Raw genomic sequence first — 18,358 nt, 5'->3', positions numbered from 1 at the left:
GATGGGTCAAAAGCAACGATAACAACAACTATTTCATTTATTTGTGTCAGGGTCAGTGAAAATGTTTGTAGATCATGTTAAAAATTGAATCACTGCCTGTGCAAGATGAAATATCCTTAGTGTTGAGCCCTGCAGCTACAACAATACTCCAGTTTAGCAGCTAGATTAACATATTAGTTAATCGTTCCATAGTTCAGGGAAGTAAAACATTTCAGGGATGGATAACAGTGCCTGACACTTAAACCCCTGTAGTATTTGTTCATACCAAAAGTATGTTTATAAGTATTTAAAACCTTTTTGTTGTGTTGGTTTACTTACTGACTCATCTCTGTTTATCATTAATAAACCAGCGTAACTTTGGCATAAGTGTTTTGCTCAGACATCTGTTAGTGCCAGCAGCAATTGAAAAATGAAAAAGAATTCTGCACTATACTCGGCCGCCGCAATGTGGCCCCTGCTTTAAAAAATCCTTGATTTCACACTGAGATTAGCTTATATAATAGTAAAATTGTACTATAGTTCTTTATGGTATATGCTTTAAAGTTTTTGAAGTGATTGTTGGAACATTTTACCAGTATTATCATACTTAAGTTACAACACACACACAAAAATATGCAATATGCAGTCACTGCAGCTCCCCCTTGTATCTTCTGTAAAGATGTGCAATAATTGCGATGATCTGAAACCATCTGATGAGATCAAACAATCGCGATGAGACGATTATATAATAATGGTGACAGCCCTAAATGTGAGTGTAGTAAATGAAGTTTTAATAAGATAGAAGGCTTTGGCATCTATTGCATGGAATGGTGTTTGCATGCCAGTTTACTTCTGTTTGGGAAACGAGGAGTATTTGACAAACGTTTGTGTGGTTATGAATGACATTTGTCACACTTGTGGTTCTGCGAGCGGTTGGTGAAGCACCTGACATTGTCCTGATGTACATTGAGATAGAAAGCCACGGCGACCAGCGACCACAGACTCTGGTGAGAGAGAGAGAGAGAGTGTCTGTCCCTCTACATGTGTGTTTGCCATGACAGATCAAGAACATTCATGTTGTCAAAGCACATGCAGCTTCAGCCGTGCATTGACAACTTCAACTACAATGTCGAACAAGTTAAAAATTAATAGAAATATCAACCGCACGAAAATAAACAAGTAAGTCTTGTTGTTGGAATTCATTAAAAATGAGTAAAAACACCGGACACAGGAGAGACCTAAAGTTCCTTGGTGTTTTTGTGTGTGTGTGAGGATCTTAACTTCACATTTAATGCGTTTCTTTGTGTCTGATAATGCGTGTGTTTTTCCTTAAAAATGGATTGTGTTGTGTTAACATAAGTGTCACGAGATTTATGTGCTGATTTCCTAGTTTTGGTTCGGATGCACGACTGCATCATACATTGACAATTAAAGATTTCATTCCTTGTCAGATTCTCAGTTCAGAACTACTGTGTCAGTATTATCATTATTAATGATTTATTTGATTACCCCTTTCTCTGTCTCTCTCTCTTCCAGTATTTTGCAGTGTTGGGGTAATGTCTGGGAGTTCCCGGCCCATAGCAGAGTGGTTGAGAGCGCTCCGTCTCGATCAGTACTGCACAGCGTTTCAGGAGGCCGGACTGGACACATTTTGGGAATGTCAGGATTTAACATCCACGGAATTGCAGCAGATGGGCGTGGCTCTTCCCGGCCACAGGAAGCGAATTCTCGCAGCATACGTAAGCGATTTCCTATGGCGTCGGGTATGGAGGAAGACGAAGAGAGAGAGGAAGACCGACCCGTTCCCAGAGAGAGGACGAAATTCAGAGCGTCCCCAGGATCTGACAAGAAGGACGACATGGTTCGCTCCACACTGCCTCCTGTGCCTCCTCGGGTCACGCCCAATCGACCTCCGGTGCCCTTTACATCTGCTTCTGTTCCTAAATCCATGGTGACAACCTCCGATCTAAACTTGGCGAGGAACGTTACGCAACACCCAATCGCACCCGAGCCGATAGAAATGCCCATCCCTGCCGAACGACGCCAACCCACCCCTGCTCCGAGGCCACGCCCAGAACACCTGCCTCTGAAAGAACAAGTACGGAAGAGCGAGAGGAAATTTTCACCTGTGTCGCCCAATCGCTCCCTCTCTTCATCATCATCCACCTCCTCCTCCTCGTCTGATAACTTCCACCTGTATGAACAGTGTTGTTTAGAAACGGCTCCGCCTCTTCCTCCCAAGAGCTATGCTGTGGGCGTCTCCAAAGAATCCTCAGACGCCCAGTTACCTCCTCGGGTTCCTTACAGACCTCCTGTTCCTCCTCCACGAGTTTCTGTTAACTCCATTACTGTCAATCCCAGCATCCCGTCCAGTTCCAGGTAAGACTTACGATTGCTGCGGTGTGTGGTGTGTTTTGTATCTTCATTTGTTTCATGCTTTTGCCCAACACACTTGCACAAGTCTGGCATTTGTTTTGCATCACTTCCTGTCAGCTGACACACAGTGCCCTGTGCTCTGACAGTCACACGGTGACGTGAACTACAGCTGGAAAATAATGTGTGTGTTTTTCCTGCCAGTATGAGTCAGATAATCCCCTTTATGTATTTTGTCTTGTTAGTATTAATTGATGGTGTTAGACAAGTAGATCTTTGAAGGAGTAGTTCACTATAAAATGATGTCATGATGATTCACACACCCACATGTCATTCAAGCCGTCCATGTGATTTCTTCTGTGGAAAACAGATTCGGGCTTTTGAGGAAAGCTTTCCAGGGTTCTTCTCCATATAATGCTCTTCAAGGGGGCTGTTGGTTAAGGTTAAATTTCAGTTTCAACTGAAAACTACAAAATGATATACTTTTAAAATATTGAGCTTGTAAACCGTTGTCATGCTGTGTTGCGGCCATATTTGTTGGTGGTAGCGGCTCTTTTCTGCTAGTTCAGTTCAGTGTTGTTCCGTTTGACTTGATGTATTCATAATTTCCACTGCTCTAATTCTCTAATACTCTTCACACAAAACGCAAAAGCAACGTGAGAGCCGTAGTAAAACAAAACAATCGCTAATAAACAACTTCCGAAGATGGCGGCATGCAAAAAGCTGTGACGTCCATTGAAAAGCTCTATAAAGGGTTGTCCCTGGGTCTTAAAAGTATAAAGAAGTCTTAAAAGCCATTTTCCAAGGTATTAAATTGTGTATCATCTTTTCATATTTGTCCAAAGGTGTCATAGTTTGCCTGAATTGAATCATTGCGTTGGTGAATAGTGGAGTTCCAGTAACACCCCGTTGCTAAACAACATGATTGACTGATGGAGAAATGCAAGTTTTTGTGCAAATGTTTGTAGGATAAAGAGTTGGAACCATCCGTCTCTGGGAATAACCGTGAGGTGAACTGCTCTGTGTGTCGGAAGGCAATTAGCGTAGCCTTGATAGGGATCCACACTGTCCGGTCCCACATGCTAAGTGCTAGCCACAAACCTGGATTCTCTTTCTAATAAACCTTGCATTGTGTTAGTCACTCTTGGTTCCCACCATTGTGAATGATGTTGCATTAATCAGGAGAGATCACAAACTAAGATTATCACCATATAGTGAATGTAAGTTAAAGTGTCACCAATGTAACCGGTTAAAACTTCAATGAAATTTCAATGAGGTCTTGAAAAAAAGTCTATAAAAGTATCAAATTTAGCTCCATGATTCCTGTTTAATCCACAATACTGTATATGCCTCGGAGCGCCTCCATCTACTCTGTAATCTTGTTGGAAAGGTCACTTGTGACGTACGCTATAGTTCTGAGCCAGTGTTTGCGAGTGTGGAGACAGAAGACCGTTCAACAGTTCTTGGATATTGAATGACACGTTATATGTCTTTGTGCAAGATTATTGTTTAACAGGGTCAGTTCGTGTGCATTTCAGCAATGTTTATATATTTTCAAATCTACGTCACGGGTGACCTTTCCAACGTGATTGCACAATATGGAAGTCACGGACGTGCATCATGGATGCAGTGCAAGCTGTGTATTTATGTTAAAATATAGAAAATGTTTTATGACAAATGACCAATCATTTGGCTCTTCAAGACCCTTCTTCATCGGCTGGTGTCGAGTCTTTTGACGCTGCGATGAAACTGAAATATAGACTTTAACCCTTTATAGGGCACTCATTGAAATACGTAGAAATTCTTTAACCCAGTAGTGTAAATGGAGGTTATAACAAGACTTACTGTAATAAGTTTAGGTTTCCCACTGTATAATGTTATACAGACCTGTGGCAACATTCAATGCATTAATACATGCTATTGCCCTATGTTATAATACATTATTAGTAACAGTATGACTTATTAGACGCATCTGCCCGATGTCTAAAAATGGACACTTTGTCATTAACCTGTCATTAAATATGATCACACCATTTTTCGGCAACAATGTCTAGAAACCCTACGCAAACAACATCTCAACATTAAACCCAAATGTTCAACCATATAACCTGAGAGTTTCATTAACTTATATCATTGTTCGTTTCGATGATCTAGACGTATATTCCTGATTGGTCACATGCCATGATGTCACTATTTGTGAAGAGACTGATCTCTATTGACCGACTGGGAGACATCCATGCACGGAGAGGCATGAAAACGCTCTTGTGATTGGTCGATTAAGTTGCCCAATTTGCCCAATAAAGGGTTTCAACCAACAGCCCCCATTGAAGTGATTTACATGAAGAAGAACCCTGGAAAGATTTCCTCAAAAGCCTCAATGTGAACACTAGATGTCAGCAGATTTCCTCAATGAGACACAGAGCTGAGCAGCTTTAGAAAGGATGTCTGGCAGGACATCACAGTTCTTAAGTGGAAAAACACCACTCATCTGTCACTGGACATCGTGACACTTTCTCATGTAGTTTGTCCTTCCAGCTTCTCCATACTGAAATACAACATTGTATTAGATGTGCCGTTTTGAACACACATGAGACAGCAATGAGGAAACGGTGTGTTTTATTTGAAGCCACAATATTAAAACAGTGTCTAATGGTCTTGAAAACCTATTGAAATGTTCTGGTCATGTTTTGGTCAGGCATACACGCGCACTGGTTGTTTGTTAAAGCTCGTCCTTGTGAGCAGCAGAAATCAGGAAACGGTTGTTTTTTGTTCTCAGCGCGCGCACACACACGAGAGAGCTTTACTTCCGTCTGTCTGTCTGTGGTCTCGATCACTTCAGCGTGAATCTCTGGCTCTGTTTTTTATTTTGAAGGCTTGTTTGTTTGGGGATATCACCTCAATGTGCTGATGTGCGGTGTCTATATTCACCTATAAGAGGATCTTCACGCTCTCTCATGGCCTCACTGGGTGTGTTTGAGAATGTAAGTTCAGTGTGGGAAGTGGACGTTTGTTTGCTTTATTTCTGCGTTGTGTCTGATATGAGAAGTTTGTTCATGTTTTAATTTACTTTTGATTATATCTCGTTTTTTACATTATTATTTTGATGTCACCAAATTCCTGTGTGTGTTTGTGTTAAAGGTGACTGGTGTCGTCACAGCGTCTTTGTGAGAGTTCAGCCGCTCTGAATTTAACAGATGTTGAGGAAATGTAAACTAGATTATGAGATGTTATGAAGTTATTCTCATTCGTCTCTACAGCCGTGTTGGAGCGTTTTACTTTTGCACATCGCTGTGTGGTTGATAAGGTGTTCTGTGTGTTGCTAGGGCACTGCTAGCTGGTCTCTAGGGTGTTTTTCAATCGCATGTCTGGCCTGCTGGAGGCTTTACATGTGTACACATAAAATGGAGATAAATAAAATGTCTATGAAAGTCAAATAACAGATTTCATTGACCAGTAAAAGTATTACCATACAATTTTCAACTGTGGCCTAGTGGTTAGAGCGTTGGGTTTGTGATCAGAAGGTTCTAATCTCAGTGCCAGCAGGTCATGACTGAAGTGCCCTTGAGCAAGACACCTTACCCCTGATTGCTCTGCAGTAATGTGCCACTGTATAAAACTACTTGTAAGTCGCTTTGCCAAATGAGTAAATGTAAATTATGTAAAAAAACACAGTAGACAGACACACAGATTAAGACAACCACACACACAACATGCACAAGCACACAAACAAACTTACACAGTCACACTCACACCAAAGATAAGGAGAGGGAAACACAGATCAAATATCAAACAGACTATAAATTCCTTTATAATACTATATCCTATATAAATTCTAGCAGTCCCCGGCCAGTGCAAAACAGTATGTAAACGGTGGCGAGGAACCCAAAACCTCAGAGGGAAACCAGGCCTAACCAGGGGATTCCAGTTCTGACCAAATCTGCAGCTTCTCCACAAGCTCGATAGTGCTGCACAACAAGGCATTTTATTGATCCCTGTTGGGATTTCATAACGTTTCAGAACAGCCGATCGATGCCTTTATTCGGGTTCTACCAAAAAACAAAGATTAGCCCTTTAATTTCTCTGACTCTCCATAGCCTTCAAGTGGACTGTTTCAGTCTTTCTCTGACTCAGACCAAATGTTTTGTACAGTCAAGGTGAAGTTGCCTCTAAGGGAAGAAAAAGAGCTTATTGATATGTTTTTAATGATCAGTTAAAGCTGACATGGCTGCCGCGAAGAGCTGTGTCCGGTATGATGAGGCAGGTTTTTGGGTGCACGTCACGAGCACTGCTGCGCTCAACTGCTGAACATGCTATGATGGGCTGAAATGATCACGTGGTGTGTGGTCAAAGACATTCATGGCTACATTAAAACCACAGTTTGCACCCTAGCTAGTCCTGATGCAGATCATAATCTTTTGCAGGTAAATGTTTTATCTTGTGTAACCTGGATCTTCGGTGTAAACTTGCGAACGCCCCCCTTTCAGAAATCTTGCTTCCATCAGCACCCGCCCCCCGCTACGTTCTCTGAATGCCCCCTGAAGGGGGGTACCGCACCCATTGAGAAACGCTGTTTTAGATGAAGATTAAACTTGTTTGTTGTTACTTTATTTTGACTGTTTGTGAAGATTTTAGAAATGGATGTTGTCCGTGTCTTTTAGTAAATGTTTTACATTTTGTTGTTGTAATGAACAGTGTTTTTTCAAAAAGGAGTTCATTAGTCCTCAGTCGGAAAAGGGTGGCTTGCCCACTTCAGGTTGGTGGAGAGTTCCTTCCTCAAGTGGAGGAGTTTAAGTATCTCGGGGTCTTGTTCACGAGTGAGGGAAGGATGGAACGGGAGATTGACAGACGGATCGGTGCAGCTTCTGCAGTAATGCGGTCGATGTACCGGTCCGTCGTGGTGAAGAAAGAGCTGAGCCGCAAGGCGAAGCTCTCAATTTACCGGTCAATCTACGTTCCTACTCTCACCTATGGTCATGAGCTTTGGGTCATGACCGAAAGGACAAGATCCCGGATACAGGCGGCTGAAATGAGCTTCCTCCGCAGGGTGGCTGGACGATCCCTTAGAGATAGGGTGAGAAGCTCGGTCACCCGGGAGGAGCTCGGAGTAGAGCCGCTGCTCCTCCACATCGAGAGGGGTCAGCTGAGGTGGCTTGGGCATCTGTTACGGATGCCTACTGGACGCCTTCCACGGAAGGTATTCCAGGCCCATCCGACCGGGAGGAGACCCCGGGGAAGACCTAGGACACGCTGGTGGGACTATGTCTCCCGGCTGGCCTGGGAACGCCTCGGTGTCCCCCCGGAAGAACTAGAGGAAGTGTCTAGGGTGAGGGATGTCTGGGCATCTCTGCTTAGCCTGCTGCCCCCGCGACCCGGCCCCGGATAAGCGGAAGAAAATGGATGGATGGAGTTCATTAGCTGTTTCTTGTTTATTCTGAGATCTTTGTGTGGCTGCTGTGTACAGACCTGAACTGAGAAATGAACTGAATTAGACAGAACTGTCTATACTTCCTAATACACACGTGTCAGTTCTGTCATATGATGCAGCCGTGTTTTGACTCGAACACAATATTCAGAAGTGATTTGATGAATGTTAGGAGCTCAGCTCAGTTGTCTTGTGTCAGAACTGCGGCTTCTGTTTTCAGAATGACATGTGGAGTACTGAAACCTCACTCATTTCACTCTCTCTGTGTGTTTCTGAGTCATGTTTGTGAGTTTGTCAAAGCACTTTTCTTGCATTCCTTAATTTCTTTCTTTATGGATATAAAGTGTGACACAAATAAATATAATTGCTATTGATTGCTTAAATGAAATCCGGTGAGATTGAGTTTGGTCGTGTTTGAGTTTTTTCAGCTGAGATGGTCAGTTTGTTCTCTGGACTGTTCAGCGGTCACAGGAAGAGTCATTGTTTCAACACCCACAAGTTTGATCTCAGGCGGATGTGAGGAAAGGGGAAACACAACCTGTTTTCACATGATAACATCAACACCACACATGTTGCTCTATACTTAATGGCAGTGTGGATGCACTCTTTGATATAGTCAATGTGCATGTCATTTATTTACAACTATGATATGTTATCATTGAGTTACATGCACAAAATAAACAGATATCAGATTATAAATCTGATCATTTACATGCATATCAATAAACGGCTACGCAGAAAACCGCGTTTACAGGGAAATGTGAGACTTCTTTTTTTATTGACACTACAATAACAGAACACACTAATGACAAGACATCAAAAAGAAAAGAAAAAAAGGAAAATCAAGATTACATTTTAAATGACATAATTAAAGATCAGTTTGTTGATTTATTTTACCTTGGAAAATTTATTTTCCTGGAAGTCCGATTAAGATGAACGATCTCTTTTACAAGAGAGGCCTGGCCAAGTAGAAGCCATGTATACTCATATTATGATTACAAACAATTAAAATACATTAAAATAAAATCAAAGGCAGTTATTGTAAATGAAATGATCACGGACAACAGTTTTGATATACTCTGTTTTACCGAGACCTGGCTTAAACCAAATGAATATTTCGGCCTGAATGAGTGTACCCCACCAAACTACTGTTACATGCATGAGCCACGTCAAGGTGGCCTCGTCGCTACAATCTTTAGAAACTTTCTTACTGTAACTAAGAGAACAGAGCATAAATTTAAATCATTTGAAGTGCTTGCGTTGAACATAATTATTCCTAACAAAAGTAAAAAACCTTTGCTTTCTTTTACATTGGCTACGGTGTATAGACCCCCTGGTCCCTATACTGATTTTCTGAAAGAGTTTGCGGACTTCCTATCGGATCTATTGGTTAACGTTGATAAAATACTAATTGTCTGAGATTTTAATATCCACGTAGATAGCGCTAACGATGCATTAGCACTGGTGTTTACAGAACTACTACAATCTTTTGGGGTAATACAACACATTAAAGGACCAACTCATCGATTTAATCATACACTAGACCTGATTATATCTCACGGAGCCGATCTAACCAATATAGATATTACGCCTCAAAGCGACGATGTCACCGATCACTATCTTATAACGGGTACTTTGTGCACGTCTGGAATCAGCCCTTTAACTCGTTATCGACAGGGTAGAACAATCACCTCTGCTACTAAAGCTTGCCAGATCTGACTCCTTTAATAACCATACCAATAAATAAAGAATCGCTCGATGTCATGACCAGGAAATTGGGTACTATTTTCTCTAATACATTAGAAGCTGTTGCACCTATGAAGTCAAAACAGATTAATGAGAAAATATTGCACCATGGTACAATAGCACCACTCGCGCCCTTAAAAGAGAAACACGCAAACTAGAGCGCAAATGGATAAAATCTCAATTAGAAGTCTTTAAAATGGCGTGGAAAGAGAGTGCAAATTGTTATAAAAAGGCACTAAAAGCAGCAAAGGCTGAGCACCTTCGTAACCTCATAGAAACCAACAAAAACAATCCAAGGTTTCTATTTCTATATCGCTAAATTAACAAATAAACAGACACCACCTGACCTGGCTATTCCGCCGCACCTCGGTAGCAATGAATTCATGAAAATTTTTTACAGAGAAAATCAAAAACATTCGCGACAAAAAAATCTGTCCTATGAATTAGCACCAACCATCGCTCCAAAAGAAAGGCTCCAGTTTTTCCATTTCTTTTGAACCAACAGAAAAGATGGATATCCAGACAATATTAATATATTATATATACTGTTTGAAAGAATAAACATTTGGTTGCTTATAGAGTTTAAGCGATAAAAAGGGGTTGTGTTATATGTTATTTTGTTGATTTTAGTTTGTAATAATGAGATTTTTCCACATGTTCACATGTAAAGATAACTTCAAGAGAATTCCCATGTCGTTTGTTCTCTCTTTGACTGGTTGGAAATGATCCAGTGGCGTCTCAAGTAATAGAAAAAATTACTTTCCCTGAACTTTCAGTTCTAGTTTAGTTTCAAATATCACAAATATCACAAAATCTGTCACAGCAATCAGCGCATCATAGTAATGTGCTCATGTTGTGTTTGTATATTTGACAATAACAAGCGCTGAAATCCGCACAATTCCATTGAGTGTTCTGCTGAGATCTGCTTATTCCATGATGCTTTATAAAGAAACAAAGGACTTTTGAGTTTCAGTGATGTTTTAATAAGTCAGTCTGTGTCATGTGCAGGTGTGTTGAGAGTGAACGTCATGAAACCTGTTGTGTGTGATGTCAGGTAATAAACGTGTAGAAACATGAATCCAGACAAACCCAATGGAAAGAATGAAGCGGTTCTCTCTGTGTTGTGAACGTTCAGAATGAAGAAGTTCTGTAGGATGTTTAATGTTCTCAACAGACATGTGGATGATGATTTTGTCTGTTCTCGTCTCAACTCCTCTAGCTCTACAGCAGATGATCTTCTGGATCCAGATCAATTCCCAGATATTGCACCTCGGATCAGACTTCCGAGCGAGAGCCCGAGGAGAGCAGTGCCACTGCCGGCGCTCATCCACAGTGAGTAGACTTCTCATTCACACACACGCATCTTCTTCACTCGGTTAGAATAGAAGGAAGTCCATCAACCTACATGTAGAAAAACACAAACAGGATTGTAGGAATACTCAGGAACTCATTTTCACAGCTCAACATATGGGTTAAAGAGACACGGGTGACAGTACAATACATTTAAACTTGTTTTCAATGCTGCTAAGATGAAGTCAGAAGTGACTTTACGTTTTGCTTACCAAATGTTTTTCATTATTCGTCTTAAAATCTCATGAATACAGAATCATTCAGGAACTGCTTCCTTTAAGTGGAATCTGAACTATAATTGATGTACGGTCTTACCTTCAGCTGTAGATCTTGTTCAGCATGTTTTGTCCTGTAGAGGATCTGCGCCTGTCTGCGTGTGCGTGTCTGCGTGTGCGTGTCTGCGTGTGCGTGTCTGCATGTGCGTGTCTGCATGTGCGTGTCTGCATGCCTGTGAGCAAACATGTTTGTGACAGAACTGTAAGAAACCGGCTGAATGAAATGGAATTTAAATATAAAAAAGCCAAAGAAAAACCAGCACTAACACCAAAACAGAAGACATCAAGGTTACGGGGGGCTAAGGAGAAGCAATCATAGACTGTGGATGATTGGATGAAAGTGATATTCAGTGATGAATCATAAATCTGAATCGGCCAAGGAGATGACTTATAAAGATGACTGCCAAATTTCCCAACTAATTTATGATATGGGCTTGCATGTCAGGTAAAGGATCAGGGGAGATGGCAATCATTACCTCAACACTCAACAGGTGTACATTGACATTTTGGACACTTTTCTCATCCCACCCATGGAGGAGTCATTTGGTGATGATGAAGTTATTTTTCAGGAAATGCAAATCAACTCGATGACATGGCCAGCAAACAGTCCCATTGTCCACGATAAGGCTCCATCCTGCAAAGCTGATCTGTCAACTGCTATTCGAGAAAGTTGGAACCAGATTGATGGGGAATATTGTTTTTCATTAGCCAGAGGAGCAGAACTATTCCATCACTTTTTCTCTTAACTTGATCTGTAAAAGCATAAGCCATTAAAAAAAAAGCTTAGTTATTTTGTTGAAGGCATGTTTAATGAAGCCAAAATGTTAAGCTATTTAACAAAGTCTTATTTGTGTCATATCTATGATTTTTCTGTTTGCTATAAAGTTAAAATGCTCGATGAACATCATCTATGACCTTTCTCTTCAGAATTGGATTCAGCGGGCAGTTCAGATGAATTTGACGATAAGGATCACAATCTCAGCAGAGTCGCTAAACTCTTAGATATGGCCAACAAGGTGCGTGAAGTGTTAACATGCCGTGTTTGTTTAGACACACACTGTTTGACTGACAGCTGTTGCTTCCAATAGATGTCCTTGATGGTTCCCAAGGCGATGAAACCTCGATACAGCAGCATCTGCAGTGATGAGGAGCTTCTGGATGATGATAGCGACTGTTACGAACCTATAGCAGAAAAGTGAGTCTATGGAAGTTGATTCAGATACATGAACGTGTTGTGTCTATATCTAGAATGTTATTAATATCTAAATCAGCGGTTCTCACACTGTACGGCCCCCTTTGTGCAGATTGCATCGCTTTTCGGCCCCAACCACAAAGATGTATTTTCTTGAAACATTCATCTGAGGTTTTTGACATTGGGCAATAGTTGAAGTTACATGTTGTAATGTATTGCAAAACGTCTCTCTCTCTCAACACAATGTGTATGCGCCCAATATGGGGTCAGGTTATTTTAACTGTACTTTAGGGCACTTCAGTCATGAGCTGCTGGCACTGAGATATAAACCTTCTGATCACAAGCCCAACGCTCTAACCACTAGGACACAGCTGACCCCGATAGTCGGTCAGCAGATTCTCTTCGGTCTTTCATCAGATATCTGTATAAATCTTGTAGAGGCAATATACATGGTTGAAAGTAAACTCAAATATGGTATCTGGGGCTAGACTGGACAGGATATATGTACAGAAAAGCTCAATAAATAAATACTTTAATAGCTGTATTTTTCCTACTGCTTTGTCTGATCACCACTTTCTGTCTATTGATGTCATTACTGCACAGAGCACTTTTGAACATTCCTATTGGAAGTTTAATAATACATTTTTCTAGTGCTACTTTAACTCTTTCATTCATTTCTGGGAGATGTGTTGAGAGAGGAAGGAACAGTACAAGTCCCTGAGCCGTTTCCGTGCAAGATTTTTAACTTTTAATATTATGGATGCTACTACATCTTTTTTCTTTAACCTGGAGATGAAGATTGTGGATAGAAACGTTCTTGGCTGTTTGTATCTTCAAGTGGTAGAAGAGTTACGGATGCTGATTGAATAATTTAGCATACATTGTCTTTTCATGAGGATCTTTACCAAGCTGAACCCTGTGATGAAGACATGGCTGACCTTCTCCTTCAGGATTTATCTTTCGGAAGTGGAGAAATCTAGGCTTGATGAACTATTGACTTTTGATGAACTATCTGCAGCCGTTCAAGAGCTGTCTTCTGGCAAAGCTCCAGGCTTGGATGGACTTAATGCTGAATTTATAAAAACATTTGGCATGTTATTGAAACGGATTTGTTTTCTGTTTTCGTGGAGTGTATTAAAAGAGGCACATTGCCAGTGAGTCTACTTTTGTTTACCTAAAGAGGGTGACCTTGATGACATTAGATTCTGGCGCCCAGTCTCTTTGCTTGGAATTGACTATAAAATACTTTCAAAGTCTTTAACCAACAGAATTAAACTCATTTCAATAGATTTCTTCAGTGATTCATGTGGATCGATCTTAATGCATTCCTGATGCCTTTTTAAATGGGAGAATGGAGGCCCTCCAGCCTTTCCTCAGAACTGTTCCTGAAGTCGGGAAGGGTTCAAAGTGCTTTTCCTTTGGTCTGATCAGTATATTCAGAAGAACTGGGACATTTTGGCCATGGTGAACCACTATTTTATTTAGGGTGACAATATTTGCATATCTGACTAATACAACTATTATTACCTTTATGAAAAAAGGAGTGACCAAATTCTGGACTTGGTTGACATTTCAACCAAAACATGGAGGTTAATGGTGGATAAAGCAGTAGTCTTGCAGACTGGCTGCTAAAGGTTCAGTTATTTACTGCTTTGATGGAATCCAGAATAAGAGTGGAGCACAGATTCTTGAATTTGAGTTTAAAGGCAGTGTAGGCACTGGAACCGATCCAACAGCTTTGGTCTGTGCGTGCTCATGTGTTTTGGAGGAGGCGTGGCTTTGGATGATGATTCGGGAGTGGGAGGGATCGTATGATTGCTCTGCAACATTAGCATATTCCAAATGATCTACTCTGCCTTTAAATGGTGTGTAAATGGAGCATGAAACTGTCCATTTGTGAGGTTGGGGAAATAATGTTTAACTTGTGATGCTTGATGGCTATTTTGAGTAGGTTCTCCTTTTTAGTTCTTCTCCGTTTCCCTTAGTTTCTTTAAGTTGCTGAGAAAATCTCTCTCTCTCTATATATATATAAGGAAACAAATATCTATATCAAATGAACATTTTAGCCCAAAATTGCAACAGTGGTTTATAATATATGTAAAGAAATGTAATCTCTCTCTCTCTCTTAGACGAGGATCGTGGAATGAAGATTTTGGTATAATCCCCAGCTGTCAGAACAGCATCTACCTCCCTGTCACAGGTCGTGTGAGTGCTCGGCTCCCTCAAGAGGATTTGGCCTCTACTCTCACCCCTGTCATTAAAATGGGCTGGCTTTACAAGAATCCTCCTCAGGGGTGCGTATGGGAATCTGTTAGCTGATGAGCTTTACAGTGGATGGTTCATTCAGTTTTGTCTCTGTGTCTGCGGTCCGGTGTTACTCGTGTAGCCTGTGTATAATGATTTAAAAAAACCAAACACAAAATGCAATCTGAACCAAATCCAGTATTTCCAGACTCCATCAGGGGGCGCTGCAGTTCTTCTGCAGGTGTTACACTCATTAACACTAGGGCTGTGCAATATATCAAAATAACCGAAATATCGCACATGTGCATATCGCGATGGTTTGCAATAACTGAGTTATTTAATTATTCGAAAACGTATGTACGGTCAAAGTTTAGGTGGATGTGGATAGTATAGTATCTATCTGGCACGCGTGGATGTTACTTGGGATGTGCGTGCGCTCTGACGTAGGGCTGTGCATTTAATCCAAAATGAATCGTTATCATCAGTTTTGGCCTTCATCAATTACAAAAACGAAATAATCAAAGTAAACAATTATTGTGCTGCATTCCATTTGTCAAGGATCCTCTCTTTTCTTTTAGTATAAATCCACAGCGCATCCTTTTCTTTAAATACATTTTCTGTTAAATGCAGAGTTTAAAAGGCAAGTGTTTTTTATTTTCTATGTTGTTTTAAAGGTTAATGAGTAATCGGAATCTCAAAATTGGCCAAAATAATGGTGATTATGATTTTTGTCATAATAGAGCAGCCCTACTCCGATGCAAGTCAATCAACAATCCGCTTTTTGTTTACAAAATGTCCGATTATTTTAATGCAACAGTAAAACACGGCTGTGAAGTTGTAGTGAACACTTTCAGAAGTTGTAGTGATGTTTTCTTTTTCCTAAAATAATGTGAAATATATGTTGATTATATAATTTCTTTAAAATATTTTAATACAATCTAAATAGATTTTAGAAACATATATATTGTATCGCATATCGAATATCGAATATCGCATTGTTTAGCATGATATCGCATATTGCATTTCCCCTCAATATCGCACAGCCCTAAATAACACTTATCTGTGTGTGTGTGTGTGTGTGGTGTGTGTGTGTGTGTGTGTGTAGGTCTCTCATCTACCAGCGCCGTTGGGTCAAACTGGATGCTGAATACCTGAGATATTTTGACACTGAGAAGGTGTGTAGCTGGATTCTGATTGGTTAAACTCAGTTTACACTGGCTTTATTGTAACGGTGTATTTGCGGCATGTGAAGAAATCTCCTAAAGGCATGAAGATGTCTCTGATGTTCTCTACTGAAACATGGTTATTTCCCCTGCTGCCATCAGCGTCTCATTGTTCAATATAACACAAACCTCCGTGTGTATTTTTATTGTACGCAGGACGTTTACTCAAAGAGGATCATACCAACTGCCTCCATCACAGGGGTGGTCAATGTGGGCGATCAGAAGTTTGAGGTTGTGACACACAATCGCACTTTTCTGTTCCGAGCGGAGTGTGACGGTGAGTTTGTTATTTAGTGGAAATGCTAATGTGTAGTTGTGATATACAATAATACAACATGCACAGAAAACACGCATACACAAACACAGCCCACACGTGCCGTGATACACACACACACACTGATGTCAATTTGTCTGTTAACACTTCACTCCTGTGTGTGTGTGTTTAGCAGAGAGAAGCGAGTGGGTGACCGTGTTGAAGAATTGTATTGGAGCGTCTCGGACACAAGCAGGTCTGGATTTGACCTTTAACCCCAGTACGACCTCTGAGATGAAAGGTTATCTGGAGCTACGTGGTCTGCGCTCTAAACTCTACACTGTGGTGTGTGGAGATAAAGTCTTTCTCTACAAGAACACTGAGGTAAAGTGTGTGTGTGTGTACTGTCTGACTACATCGTTCAGTAGCTGGACAGTCTTCTGAACTCATTGATCAAATGTGGACATAATAATATTATGTCTAAAACCACAAACTTATTAAATACGGTGTTGTGCATGTGTGTGTGTGCTAGTGTGTGTGCATGTACACCGTGCGTGCGTGTGTGTGTTCATGCATGTGTGTGTGTGTGTGTGTGCTCGTGTGTGTGGATGTGCATTGATTTAGTCTGTTTACATTTACATTTATTCATTTAGCAGACGCTTTTATCCAAAGTGGCTTACATTGCATTATCCTATACATTTATAGAAAGGTATCTACAATCCCCTGTGATCCAACACACTTGTGCTGTTAACACAATGCTCTTACCACTGAGATACAGGAAAGCTTACTTACATACTTGCAGCACTACAGTTTTTGCAGTTACTTTGCAAATGTATTAAAAATAATACACATGTACATAAGTATTCACAGCCTTTGCATTACACTGAAAATTTGGCTCAGGTGCCTTTTGTTTCCACTGATCTTCCTTGAGATGTTTCTACAACTTGATTGGAGTCCAACTGGGGTAAATTCAGTGGATTGGACATGATTTGGAAAAGCACACACCTGTCTATATAAGGTCCCACAGCTAACAGTGCATGTCAGAGCACAAACCAATCCACAAAGTCCAAGGAATTGTCCGTAGACCTACGAGACAGGATTGTATCAAGGCATCTAGGGAAGGGTACAGAAACATTTCTGCAGCATTGAAGGTCCCAATGAGCACAGTGGCCTCCATCATCCGTAAATGGAAGAAGTTTGGAACCATCAGGACTCTTCCTAGAGCTGAGCCCGGCCAAACTGAGCGATCGGGGGAGAAGAGAATTAGTCAGGGAGGTGACCAAGAACCCAATGGTCACTCTGACAGAGCTCCAGCACATCTCCAGCACTCCAACAATCAACCTGTATGGCAGAGTGGCCAGACGGAAGCCACTCCTCAGTAAAAGACACATGACGTCCCGCCTGGAGTTTGCCAAAAGGCACCTGAAGAACTCTCAGACCATGAGAAACAAAATTCTCTGGTCTGATGAAACAAATTTGAACTCTTTGGCCTGAAGGGCAAGCGTCATGTCTGGAGGACACCAGGCACCGCTCCTCACCTGACCAATACAGTGAAGCATGGTGGAGGCAGCATCAGGGTGTGGGGATGTTTTTCAGCGGCAGGAACTGGGAGACTAGTCAAGATCGTGTTAAAGATGAATGCAGCAATGTACAGAGACATCCTCAATGAAAACCTCCTCCAGAACGCTCTGGACCTCAGACTGGGCCGAAGGTTCATCTTCCAACTGTACAGTGACACTAAGCACACACCCAAGATGACCAAGGGGTGGCTACAGAACAACTTTGTGAATGTCCCTGAGTGGCCCAGTCAGAGCCCAGACTTGAACCTGATTGAACATCTCTGGAGAGATCTGCACCAACGCTCCCCATCCAACCTGATGGAGCTTGAGAGCTCTGGCTTAGACGAATGAGAGAAACTGCCCAAAAATAGTTGTGACAAGCTTGTAGCATCAAACTCAACAAGTCTTGAGCTGTTATTGGTGTCAAAGGTGCTTCAACAAAGTATTGAGCAAAGGCTGTGAATACTGATGTACATGTGCTTTTTTCCTTTTTAATTTTGAATAAATTTGCAAAGATTTCAAACAAACTTCTTTCATGTTGTCATTATGGGGTTTAACAGGCTTTAAGGCTGTAACATGACAGAATGTGGAACAAGTGAAGTGCTGTGAATACTTCCCGGATGCACTGTATATATATATATATATATATATATATATATTCTTTTTTTTTTAGATATCTTTGCTTATATATGTGTATGTGTTCCCTCTTTTTTGTGCGGAGATCAAAAATGTTGTCGTACAT

At 41.0% G+C, this 18,358-nt stretch overlaps 1 protein-coding gene across 1 annotated transcript in view; it reads left to right on the top strand.

Moving 5' to 3' along the window:
• The first annotated feature begins 1,526 nt into the window (after window positions 1–1,526).
• Window positions 1,527–18,358, top strand: part of arap1 (ArfGAP with RhoGAP domain, ankyrin repeat and PH domain 1) — a 36,100-nt gene continuing 19,268 nt past the window's right edge. Inside the window, 9 exon segments of the mRNA XM_079481382.1 lie at window positions 1,527–1,707; window positions 1,710–2,358; window positions 10,740–10,852; window positions 12,073–12,161; window positions 12,234–12,340; window positions 14,467–14,631; window positions 15,687–15,756; window positions 15,961–16,081; window positions 16,251–16,441. Of these exon segments, the coding sequence (XP_079337508.1) occupies window positions 1,536–1,707; window positions 1,710–2,358; window positions 10,740–10,852; window positions 12,073–12,161; window positions 12,234–12,340; window positions 14,467–14,631; window positions 15,687–15,756; window positions 15,961–16,081; window positions 16,251–16,441 (1,677 nt within the window). The 5' untranslated portion in view covers window positions 1,527–1,535.

Source organism: Barbatula barbatula, assembly GCF_947034865.1.
Source record: "Barbatula barbatula genome assembly, chromosome: 19".
NCBI classification, from domain to species: Eukaryota; Metazoa; Chordata; class Actinopteri; order Cypriniformes; family Nemacheilidae; genus Barbatula; species Barbatula barbatula.
This window is presented reverse-complemented; position numbering and strand designations above follow the sequence as displayed.